This window comes from Trichomycterus rosablanca, chromosome 1 (genome assembly GCF_030014385.1).
Source record: "Trichomycterus rosablanca isolate fTriRos1 chromosome 1, fTriRos1.hap1, whole genome shotgun sequence".
Lineage (NCBI taxonomy): Eukaryota > Metazoa > Chordata > Actinopteri > Siluriformes > Trichomycteridae > Trichomycterus > Trichomycterus rosablanca.
In genome coordinates this window covers 51,992,084-52,005,031 of record NC_085988.1, presented here as the reverse complement: position 1 = coordinate 52,005,031, position 12,948 = coordinate 51,992,084, and the positions used below count along the sequence as shown (strand labels likewise).

General features: G+C 36.2%; 1 protein-coding gene across 2 annotated transcripts in view; it reads right to left on the bottom strand.

Annotated features, from left to right (window-relative positions):
• Positions 1-12,223, bottom strand: part of gsap (gamma-secretase activating protein) — a 35,070-nt gene extending 22,847 nt beyond the window's left edge. Inside the window, exons 1-16 of one of the 2 annotated variants that reach the window (XM_062994330.1) lie at positions 11,656-12,223; positions 11,478-11,548; positions 10,122-10,178; positions 9,857-9,926; positions 9,258-9,308; positions 7,220-7,308; positions 6,704-6,773; positions 6,432-6,481; positions 4,677-4,781; positions 3,399-3,455; positions 3,263-3,309; positions 3,087-3,166; positions 2,551-2,628; positions 2,380-2,466; positions 2,004-2,096; positions 693-913 (exon numbers count right to left, since the gene is read on the bottom strand). In XM_062994330.1, coding sequence (XP_062850400.1) covers positions 693-913; positions 2,004-2,096; positions 2,380-2,466; positions 2,551-2,628; positions 3,087-3,166; positions 3,263-3,309; positions 3,399-3,455; positions 4,677-4,781; positions 6,432-6,481; positions 6,704-6,773; positions 7,220-7,308; positions 9,258-9,308; positions 9,857-9,926; positions 10,122-10,178; positions 11,478-11,548; positions 11,656-11,743 — 1,314 coding nt within the window. In that variant the 5' untranslated portion in view covers positions 11,744-12,223. The remainder of the gene's footprint in view (positions 1-692; positions 914-2,003; positions 2,097-2,379; positions 2,467-2,550; positions 2,629-3,086; positions 3,167-3,262; positions 3,310-3,398; positions 3,456-4,676; positions 4,782-6,431; positions 6,482-6,703; positions 6,774-7,219; positions 7,309-9,257; positions 9,309-9,856; positions 9,927-10,121; positions 10,179-11,477; positions 11,549-11,655) is intronic. The other variant, XM_062994340.1, reaches the window with a different exon arrangement.
• Positions 12,224-12,948: the final 725 nt, after the last annotated feature.

Genomic DNA, 12,948 nt, shown 5'->3' with positions numbered 1-12,948 from the left:
GCGTTCAGCTTAAGCTTGCACCCTAGACCTTTACGCACTAAAATTCCTCCAAATTCCTTGAATCATTTAATGATATTATGCACTGTAGAGGGAGAAATATGCAAATCCCTTCCAATTTTTTTGAGGTTCATTGTTTTTAAACACTTCAATAATTTTCTTACACATTTGTTGACAACTGGAGATCCTCTGGCCATCTTTGATAAGCATCTTTGATGCTGCTGGATGCTTCTTTTGTATCAAACCATGACTACAATCACCTAGTGACATCACCTGTTTGGAATCACATCATTATTTAGTTTTTCACCTCATTACTAGCCCTAAATTGCCACTGTCCCAACTTTTTTGGAATGTGTTGCAGGCCTGAATGAATAGAGGTATATTAACAAATGAAATGAAGTTGAACAGACAAAATATGAATTCTCTCAGGTTCATAATGTCTGCAATCAAATAAAAGTCAAAGTAAATGTAAGGAACACTGTATTTTATTTGCATTTTCCATACTGTCCCAACTTTTTCTGATTTGGGGTTGTAATTTGTTTGCAGTTATTTCCAGTATACTTTGGATGTTCTTATAATGTTTCCAATGTTTTTTGTTTGTAAAAAAAAATAATAAAAAAAAATAAATAAAAAAAAGATCTGACAACAAAAAAATTTGATAACAAAAACCTATCTACTGTGAAGACTTTCCTTACCTTCTTTTCTAGGTCTTGGTCAGGTTCCAGGTAAACCAATACACAATGCAGTGCAGCAAGGCGCTGTGCCTCAGGCTTACCGGAGCTGAGCAGCTGGATCATAAAGTCATGGCTGAGCTTGCAGTTATATATCCTGCCTGTAAGTGGGTCCAGGTGCCTGCGACCAGAAACACTCACGAACACACTCTTTTCTCCTAGTGCATTTACATGGGCATCATTACCTGCACAGAAATGAGCACAATGTAAAATTATGCACTAGCATAATGCACTAAGTTATGCACACAAAGTGAGAAGTTCATACTATAATTTATTTTCAAGGCAGATTCTCATCTATTCTATTACGCTAGCTCACCAGATCTGAGTTTAAATATTTCAAAGCAGGTATACCTTGGACAATCTATTGCACGGCTTTTCATCTGTGATTACACATTTGCTTGTAAAACAATCAATCATTCTTAATTAGCTGGCTATGTATACACTCACTGGCCACATAATTCAGAATGCTATACTTATACAACATAGCTTAATCGATTGCTCGTAGAATGATCTTAATTCTTTGGATTACACAAGGTGTTGGAAACATTTCTTAGAATTATTAGTTTATTTAGACATGATTGCACTATTTAATTTCTCCCATTTCACCACGCTTAAGTTGAATTTAGTTTTATTGACTAAGGGGCTGGTGGTTTGGTAAACATTGGGCAGGACATTAAAGTGTCATCTCACTATTTCTGTACAGTGAACTCATGTACAGTGCTGTACAGTGAATGTTCATGGAACAAGTTTACTCCATTTGTATTAGAGCACCCAGTGTATGCCAAGAAGGCATTCCCCACAACATTGCACTACCACTTCAGCCTGAACCATTGCCATACTGAGAAGATAGGGTTCATGGATTTATACAATTCATTTCAAATGATGGCCCCACCATATGCGTGTCATAACTATTATCAGAACAGGCAATGTCTATGCAAACCTTAGCTGCTCCATTACTGTGTTCCTATGCGTAGCCCTATATGATTTCTATATGATGTTCTGCTGTTATAGCACATCCCCTTCGTAAATATATATATAAAAATGTTGCTTAATATTATTAATCAATTCAGGGAATTCTAAAAAGTTGTCATTTCTAAATATCATTTTTTTTGTGAATAACTTTACACAGTTAATCAGTACAGTCAATACAGTTAGCTCCTGCAATTTAGAAATATAATTTAGTAGTCAATCGCTAACACTATACTACAGTAGGTGCTTTATTTTTATTTGTAACATGCAACAATTAAAAAAAAAAAGTTAACTACTCATCCTCACCTGACAGAAATAGACTGTGACACAGCAGGTCCTGCTGCCTGCAGTTGATCAAATGGAAGAAGTGGCCAGCTAGATATACTACAGTGTAATAACCTGCAAGAGGGTTTTAAATGTAAAGCATTGGCTTTAAACAGATAATACATGGAAGATGGCTGGGAAGTAGGAAAGTAAGGAAATAGTAAGTAAAGTCAAAGACAGAACCAGTGATGTCACTGTGTCTTTATCATGCATGGAGAAAACTTTACTCCTATGAAACTAGAGGAAAACTAGAAATTACAAGGTGCTTCATTTCTTAGTGAAAAAAAAATAGAACATATCCAAGTTTTTTCCCCTGCATGATTCCGACACAATGGCATTTCAGTCCTTCTGTACTGACCCAAATGGATAAAAAGTGGCTGGAGGTTTGGCATTCTGGCCAACACTGCTGTTTGCTCAAGAGCTACAGTAAATGTCTTGCTGAAGCCTGGGCGCAATAAAAAAAAGAGGGTTTATAATACACATAAAATACATTAAAGTTGATATGAATATGATGCAGCAGTTCCTGTACCTTTGTGTACAAATGCAATGGTGTATGTAAGATCCTTAGTGCTGAGCAAAGAATGGCTGTAGCACACACACATGATCCCTAAAAGAGAAAATTACAGTGTTTCATTATAAAGCATGAAAGGACAAAATATTTTCTCTATGGTTCAAAATAGTGTTTCTTTTTTTAAGTCAGGCATTATTTTCCAGAGATGTGCAAGAATAATATTGATTCCACGCAAAATGTGAATTAAATGTAAATATTACCAGCATTTTAATTTAATGTTAATGAAATTTTTGTTAAAACAAAACAAAAAACTTGAAACATTTTCATTGGGAAAAATGTATTCTGATATTTTTTTGATTCAGTGTTTACATTCATGCACGACTTAAATTTTGATTGCCAAGATGAATAATGGAACTTACTCTCTATCCCAAGTCAGGTGAGTAAAGAATATAAAACAACAATAAACACTGATTTAGTAAAGTAATGTGTAACTACACAGCAAGTAAAACCATTTTAAAGTCTCAAAGTGAACCAAAGTTCACTGGATGACTAACCTGTTTTGTCTGTAAATACCTCCAGTTTCAGTCCCATGTTTTTCTGCTCTTGGTAGTGATCATGTCCAAAGTTAACAAACCTGTAGAAAGCCAGAATAGTCCACAGATCTTTTAGCTGCAATTTCTTTAGCTAGTGAGATTATTTAAAATAGCACCCATTATAAACTAAAGCTTACCTCACAGAGGTCAAAGCATTACTGGGGAGTTCAAGGAGAAGTTCAAACTGTCATACAAAAAAATAACCAACATAAACAACCTGCCTTTATCTGTCCCTTAACACTAGCCAATTGGCAACTAAAAATATATATTTACCAGGGTTTCAAAATTCCGATCAGGGAAAAATTGTGCACACTTAAGCATGTATTTCTCCTGCAAAAGAGGAAAACAATTATCAATCAGTATGGCGAAATAGAAGACATAAGCAACTTTACACCTCCCAAACTAAGAGTAAAAGCATGTGATGTGTCCTCCATATTCATAACATGAATTCATATTTAACGGCTGACTTCTTAAGACTTCATAGCTTCTTAACTATGCAAGCTAACAATCAGGCTTAAGGCTGCATTCAAATGATACACAGCAAAACTGATTCTGCACTGGCTGTGACAGAGTGAGGCGATACTCTTTATTTTGCCTTATGTTACCTTGAATACCATGCAGATCTGCCATTTTGAAGGTGACCATTTCAAAGTACTGCCAATGAGACAAATTGTTTATATGACGTGGTTAAAGGTAAAGCACTGACATGGCAAAGAGAAACTGATTCTCACTGTTTCACAAAAAAAATTAATGTTTTATTCCATTTTAAATTGCAACCATGGTCTTGTGGGAAAAATATGGCAAAGCAACTAGTGAGCTGTGGGGAGCAGGTTTCCATGTTAGATTTAGCAGTCCCATGTTTACTAGTCCTGAAATCACTTGTTGTGGCTTAGTAGCTTTTTATTAAGATTGACTGTGCCCTTTGTGATTGAAGTAGTAAAGCTTCATTAACCCTTTTTTATCTTTTCACATCTCCAAATGACAACTACTGCAAAGTGTATAAAATACATTGTACAAAAAACTGCATTTGAATAAACTGTCGATACTGCTAGTCATTATTGTGTATTGTTTTCATAGTAGTTGCTCAGTGGTACAGCCAGCAGACAGTGATTTTGTCGCATATCATGTGAAAGACATAAACGCTGCTGTAAATAGCAATATGTGCCCAACCTGGTGGTGAATAAAGCAAAAAACGCTAATCATGTGAACGAAGCATTTAAAAGAGTAAACATCTGAAGAAACCGACTTACAGACAACATCTGACTATAAAATGGCGTGTATTATTCCTTTGTACTATGACCTTTATATTAGATAGTAAAATTGTAAAATTTGAGGATCATAATTGTTTAACCACAGAGCCTTAGTTGGGAATGCAAGGTGGGAGCAGAAATGATTTCAAAGCAGTGAGGCAGGTAAAGTCTTGTTTTAAATAACACATTAGCAGCTATCCTTCAAATACCTAGAGCAAGAATATATATATATATATATATATGTCTTCCATTCTATTAGAAAACTGCCAGGGAGGGCATCCAAGAGGAGAGGAAATCTAACCCGGCTTGTAAGGTAAAAAAGTCTCTGGTGGTCCGAGTCCCACTGAACCCAGCAAAACTCTTCTGCCACTCTGTCCCTCACCAACCGCTCTGGATTCTGCATTATCTGTATATTAAGAAATAATAACATTTTCAGACAGTTCACAACATGACACAATTGATTTTTTTAAGAAAAGCGTTTACCACATGGTAGACTTGTACTTTATATTTGTACTTGAATATTACAGTCTTACAATACAGTGCCTATAGAAAATCATACCCCATCAAAATTCTTGTCTTTAGTCACATTAACCATGAAGTGTAAATTCACTTTTTTTTTGCTGCGTTTACACATTATACCCCTCATAATCAAAGAGAAAATTACAGTTTCTGATAACATACAATTTAATTAGTAAAATACCCGGTTTTGATAAAACCAGCCCATTACAGTAACAGTTATAAACTTGCTTATGTACAACCAATCACCTTTTTAGATTACACACCAGGCTAATTGGCCTACACCTGACATCAACAGTTGTGTTTTTGATTATTTTAAAATAGAACCAGCTGTTCCTTGAGAATTTTACTACTGGTAGTGTGTGATACAATAATGGTAAAAGGGCTCAGTGGAAAAAGTTGTGGAATAGCACGTTAGGAAAATAATTCAAAAAGATGTCAGTGGTTTTAACTATCCATTTGAGTACATTTTAGAGTATTATGAGGAAGCGGAGTGTATGGCACCACCAACACCCTGTCAAGATTATTTCATCTCTTCAGACTGGATGGCCGAGCCAGGAGGATATTGTTTAAGGAAGTTACCAAGAGGCCAGTGGCAACTTTGGAGGACTTAGAGCTCTGTATGGCTGATGCTGGTTTGTCTGCGCATGTGACAATCTCACAAGCTTTAAACAAAACTGGCCTGCATGGCAGGGTGGCAGCTCCTAAACAATACCATGCAGAAAGATTCTAATGACAAAAAATCTGCAAGGAGGAATTGGCAAATATTCCCCAATCTAGGTGTGTAGTAGTAGCTAGTAGGGACAAATCTATGCCCATGAGTGTAATTAAAGCACAAGGTGGCACCACAAAGTACTAAATCAGGGGACTGATTGCTTTTCAACCCTGTTTCCAACATTATGATCACTCCAAAATATTCTAGAAATTGTGCAATAGCAATTGTGTATGTCACAGTCAGGCATTTAGACTAAATGTTTTGGGGTGCTCACAGACAACTGTGCTGTGTATCCATCAACAGTGTTACATGGAGGGCCATGCCATAAACCATCAACAGCTTGTTGAGCAGCCAAGACTCGCTGATGCTGGAGGAAATTAAGTCAATGACCAACAGAAGGGCCACTGTGGAACAAACTGCAGATAATTTTAAGAATGGTGAAAAGATGAACATGTCACAACAAACAATGTATCAAACTTTTCTGTGAATGGAGCTGCATAGTCACAGGGCAGTCAAAGTGCCCATGCTAACTTCTCTCCATGCTTAAATACACCCTCACGGGCATCAGAATTGAACATTACAGCAATGCAAAAGGGATGACTGGCCAGACAAATCCTGCTTTCTCCAAGATCAGGTGGATGACTGGGATGATACACCTCAAAATGTACGGAAGTTAAAGGCCTTGCTGGTAATGATACCACAGGACTCCTTTAGATGTCTTGCAAAAATCCATGTCTCTGAAGGTCAGAGCTGTTTTGACAGCAGGAGGGTGGTACTAATGTTTTAGCTCATTGGTGTATACTCTTGAAGATAAAAACAACTCACAACTTTATAGCCTTCTTGCTTCCCAAGTAGTATGTGGTACTGATCAACATCTAGGCAAAAAGAAATGAAATTTTGAAGACTTAATTAAACAATGATTGAACAAATCATAACAGTCAGAACATGACAACCTTAATCATGACTAGGTAAAGAGGTTGCTTACAACATGTGGGTGTCTTGTATTTTAGACAGTTAAGTACAGTCAAGGATATACAGCCATAAAATGACCTAAAGCACAGTGGGATATATTACAAAGGTTCTAGCACAAAACTTACAGCCATCCTCTGCTGCTACCAGTAAATGGCTTTCCAGCACAGTGCAGCGCGACACATCAGGATACAAAAACTATGGAAAACAATAACAATAATAATCGCACAAACATCACTACTGTCTCGTTTTGCAATGCAATGTAAAGTCATCCTTAATAAGAGTTGAGTTGGAGTCTATCCCCCCTAAACAATTTTATTTGTTTCAGATTGTACACTTAAACAAAGCAACAGTGGAGTCCTAAAGAACTGATGTACGTAATTATAGATTTTTAGAACTGCTTTACAGCACTGTTCCTTGGCAAAACCTGGAAGAATTTTTTAAAGAGGTATGGACCGAAAATGATCCATCATTTTTATGCAAATGCCATATTAATTGCCAATTTTTTAAATGCATTACAGAAGCCAGGTTTGAGAGGTATTTTTGTGAAAATGGGTGGAGGGCTAAATACAAATTAGAGCACTGTAAAATATAAACTAGTCATTTGCATGCTCACAAAAATTTTCAAAGTTCCTATAGCTTACCTGAACTTTCACCCTGAAGTCCACTGCTTTAAGAACTTTAGTGTTATTAATTGGATGTATTTCTATGACAAGTGTCAAGCATTTTGACGCTAAAAAGAAGATTATAGATTATACGTTAGAACATTTATAAGCAATAAGAAAATTGTGCTTTCAAGAGAACAATGCATGAAAACCATTTAAAGATGATATGATGAATGATACATTTACATTTCTACCAAAACTGAATTTATAAAAAAAAAAAATAGAATTCATATTTAGACACTAAAGATAGAAATAATAAATCACTGCCATATACATATATACACACCCTCTCTCACACACATACTCTTATTTTTGAGATAGTAGAAGGATTTTGGAGAAGTATGAAAGCAAGCAGAAGAAGAATAGGAACCTTTAACCGGATAATTACTGCAGTAGTTGAATATGTTTCAGCTGTCAACATTTTTTAACCCTTACTAAAGCAGAGTGTACTTAAACAACCTTATCTTATTTCTTAAACAACCATTTCGCTGTTTCAGAAGACCTGCGATCATTGAAATATGATGTTGCTGTGTTTCAGAAGGGTCAAATTATTGACCTGCATCAAACAAGTAGAAGCTAAAGTTACTGGAATTGAGTTAAAAAATTAATTATTAAAACCAGAAAAGAAAACGTTGGCCAAAAAAAAATAATTTAAGTCGTGAAAATGACTGGACTCAGAAAGCATGAGGAATAATTTTAATACATGAACTGGCCACCACAGAGTTCTGACCTTGACCCTACTGAAAGTCTTTGGGATGTGTAAGATTGTGGTTCAGTTTTCTCGCTGTCAATACGAAATCTTGGCCATAAAAAATGAATAAACTATGGATAGGAATAAATGTTGTGAGGTTGCATAAAGAGGATAGATATAGTTCAGTCAATTGATATGTAGTTTTTAAAAAAGACAATTAAGAATCAAAAAGTGAAATACTGTAGCTAATCTGCAATACTATTTTTTAGGATACAGTCACTTGTTAGAAAAACATCATTGCAACATAAAACTGTTATGAGTAATATACTGTGTCAGGTGAAAAACAGACACTGTACATCATCTTGCTAATACCATGCCATGGTGGCAGCATCCTGTGATGAGGGTGCTTCTCAGTGGCAGGGAGACTGATAAGAATGGAGAAATGAATGAACACAGCCAAATTTGTAAACATTCTTGAATAAAACACTAACTAAACCTAAGGCAACAATTATCCTTTTACCACAACAACAATCTGAAGCATACCACCAAAACAACACTGAAAAGCCTTTGAAGCAAGTCTCGAAATAGCTTTGAGTGGTCCAGCAAAAGTCCAGACTTATCCGTGCAGTTTTTTTTAAGAAGTAGGCAGTGATGGCATAGTTACCTTTAAAAAGTAACTTAGTTACTTTATTGATTACTTGATTTTAAAAGTAACTAAGTTAGATTACAAGTTACTTTATTAGTTACATTCAGCAGCTGCCGTAATGCAACTGGAGCTGCGTAGGCGATAGAAGCGGAATAAGACACAAGAAAGATAGCGGAAAACGGAATCCTCTGTTCACAAGTGTAAGTAAGATAAATAAAATAAATTTTTTAAAGACAAATAAATAACAAAAAGACGATAAATATCCAAAATGTTGGCGAGTGGGGTTTGTAATGAGTCTGTAACTATGGTGATATTACGTCATCACGTCCCCACGTGTAGTACGTAGCGGTGTTGTGTGCATACTGCACACTTCTGTACTGAAAGTATGTACTTCTTTACCGGCCGAGTAGTGCATACTTACTCCAATCTAGTGCATACTCTGTAAGTATGCGATTTCGGACGCAGCTCGTGACTTAATTGTCGCATAGGCCAGACGTCACTCCCCGAGACGCAAAAATAGTAACGCACAGTAACTTGGATAAGTAACTTTGATCTGATTACTGGATTGGAAATTGTAACTCGTTAGATTACTTGTTACTGAAAAATGTGGTCAGATTAGAGTAACGCGTTACTGACATCAGTGGAAGTAGGTGAAATGGTTTGAGAAAACAATGAAATACCTGGTTTAAAACGTTCCTCTCCTTCTTGAGTGGACTGTGACAGACTGACAGCTGATGCAGACACAGATATTGTCTATTACTTCTAGGTATTGCATAACCAAGATTGCATTTAAATGGATCCATCATTGTATTACATACAAATAAACCATAAGGAAAAAGCTGTAGTTCAGTAATGAATGTTATGCACTGTAATTAACTGTGGATTTAAACTCGCCCATATCCGAGCAATTTTAAACCTTAAATGTTAACAGCAAAATACTTGGACCAAATTCAACCTCAAAGCAGTGGAAGTGGAAAACTGTATCTACTATTTACAATGCTAAAGTTTTACAAGAATGTCCAATATACTGTTCTGTTAAACCATGCTAACATTCTAGTAGAAGTATGCAGTATGAGTCACATGGAGCATAGCATGGCTCTTTCTTTGTACTTTTGTCAGCTACATCAAGGTTCTATAGAATGAACAAATCTCAGATTCTACGTTTTACAGGATGTCTATACATAAATGTTCGTAATATCACCAAGCTTTCAAAAGAGCCTTTGTGCAAGATTACAGAAAAAGACATTTGTCCTGAGAAAAGCATTGCATAAAATCTTACCCAACAGAGTTTCTTCTTTGTTCAGGGAGCAGCTGCTAATGCACACCTGCTTGTCAAATGTGTACAGTAGCTGTGAAAAGAAAGAGAGAATAGCAGTAAGTAACAAGAACTGCAATAAAGAAAGTATGTTGCCTTTTTGTTGTAAAGTGTTGTATTTCTTGTTTTAGAAATAAACAATGTATAAAACAGGGCTTATCATACACTTGTTTAGTAAAGTTCATCTAAAGTCTCCTCAGCAAATTTTAAAATGTGGAACTAAATGTACCTTATTTTGTTTGGTGTTAGGGTCATATTTGCCAATTCTGGTGGTCCCCGTGGCTCCCTGACAAACAAAATAAAAACAGAATTAGTGCCAACAGCATGTGTCTTAGTATTTTTAACAAAGGCTAAAGCAACAAAACGTTTTATAGGGTTAAAATACATTCTTACTACTAGAGTCAGAGTGTTCCATAAACTGTCATAGACTACAGGTATAATCAATTAAAATGAGGTTTATTAGCAAAATGTACAAACTTTCAGCTGCAATAAACAAGGTCATAACAGCAAAGTGGTTCTCTACTAAGCTTTAAAGCCACTTGTCATGAAAATGCTGAATAATACTGAGACTTCAGTAATCATTAGAAGTGGCATTTTGTGTTGAATTATCACTTGTCATATTAGTAGTGTTAAGCCATTTAAATTGTTCTTGTTTGGATCATTGAAAACAGCTAAAGGTTTGTACATTTTGCTAATAAACCCAATAGGTAATGGGGGGTAAAAATTTTAATTGCAACTTCCCAACCACAGAGGAGTGTGCAGCACCTGGATATGATTACCAACCTATAATTATCATTATTATCATAATGGCTTACAATTAATGATAATTTTAACACATATTTAAACCTGAAATGTAAAGCTGTAATCACTTTTCCTTACATTTACATCACCACATGGGATTCCTCTAGATACTCTCATTTTTTTCCCCCAGCAAAAACACGTGATCAGACACTCTTAATTGTGTCTAGATGTAAGGACGTAAATGGGTGTGTTGCCATGATATGGAGTGCCGCCTGCCCAAGATTAATTCCTGCCTCGTGCTAAGTATATCTTGGTGGCACCCAACCCACTGCAATCTTGACCATAATGAAGTTCTTATCCTATGTACTCTTGTTTCCATCCAACTACTAAAACATGCATTAGGTGGACTGGCTGTTCTAATGTAAATAATTGGCTGAGCGAATATAACAACACTAGGGTCAGCAAGGTGGTGCAACTGTCAAAGCAGGTGCCGCACATCAATTTGGGCCATGGGGACTAGGGTTTTATCCTCACATGGGGTCAATATCTGTTTGGAGTTAGGTGCATTTTTGTCTGTGATAGCTTCTTTTAGTCGACAACATGCAGATCTGGCAGGTTAGTGGCTCTAAATTGTCTTCAGGTGTAAGTAAGTAAATGTGCATGTATGCGTTGCTCTGTGATTAATTAGTGCCATGTAGGGTTTATTCTTGCCTTGTGCTAAATGTTTCGGGTGGCCCTGGACCCACCACGATCCAAGTCAGGATAAAGTGGTTAGTGGGGTAGTGTGTTCAAACAAGTTTGAGTCGTTGTAAAACACAGTGAACTAAGGTATAAAAGTACTCACTTTCCAGGAGTATATAACACCTTCATCCCTCTCAACATTTAGGATGCGAGTATCAGCAACCAGAGCGCAGTCTGTACGTAAAAAGCAACTCGGTTAACAAAAATATTCACACCTTTATACACACTTTATTGCATTTTGTAACCACTTTGACACTCTCAACAAAACATTTTATACTTACCTTTGCTTCTCGTTACAGTCTTTTCTTTCGCTAAAAGACTGGGAAAAACGTCTCTTTGAATGTCGAAAACTGGAGTTAAATGCAGCATTGTTTAAAGCAATCTCATATTTACTATTACACAAGCAGTAAATCCGAAAAACGCAATCCTGCTGCTGCTGAATAACCAGAAAAATAACCAGGAAATAACCCGATATTACATCTTAACAAACGTAACACTGTGGTTCACTGTTCGAGGCTTTTCCGTCAAACTTTTCCGTACAACTTTCAGACTTTTCCAAACGTCCAAATTTTAAATATTTCATAACTTACACGTATCCTGTATCTGTATGTCTCAAACTGCCAGACACGCAAAGAGTCCGAAACCACCTAATACAGTAACAGACAGCACAGTAACAGAGAGTAAAATACGTCTAACCTAGGCTTCAAAGTAAAAACAGTTGTCAAAACTTGACTGAACATAATGCGTGCCCACAATGTGCCAGTCCATACAGGGTACGTAGGTATTAGAGTAATTCAATACAGATATAGCTTGTAAAATAGCATTTTCTAAGTATTATTTCTGGCACATTTGGGACGCAGCCATTCTCGCGAAACACAATTCTTGTTATATCACTGACTGTTTTGGGAGAAAAGGAAGGACTGCGCCTTTTTTTATTGGTTCGTCATGCTGTCAGTCAAGTACAGATGGCCACGCCTTCAATCCGTTGCCTGAAAGACAGTCAGTTTTATCCATACAAACTAGATGGCGCCGTTATACAATGTTATGTAAGTTTCTTCGTAAGTTTATTCTTTGTTTTCTAAAAATAAAAAAATAAAAAAGACAAAAAAAAAATGAACCTAAAATTTCCATTAGGTTCAATAAAGTCTATCTGTCTATCTATCTATATATCTGTCTATCTACTGAGTTAAAATATATACATACATTTTTTTATTTCATTAAAGGTTCACCAACCGTTTTATCGTGGTCAGATTCGCTTCAGGTCTGATTCCACAGGCAAACACTAGGCACAAGGATTACAGAGTACCATTACATCACGGCTTGTGTTCCCTCACTTCAGTCTACATGCTTTGATTAGCAAAGCTTATTTTAACAAACTTGGGCCCTCTTCTAAGCTACACTGTATGGCTGAAAGATTTTATTAAGTTCATCTGTCTGATGCCACACAAAGCTGTTTGATATGTGTAGAGAAACTGCACAAAGCCCTCCAAATAAATGTCCATGGCTTTGGAAGCTCATTGCCAGGTGACAGAAGGTTATTTACAAAAGTAGGTGTATGTATTAAATGTATTTCA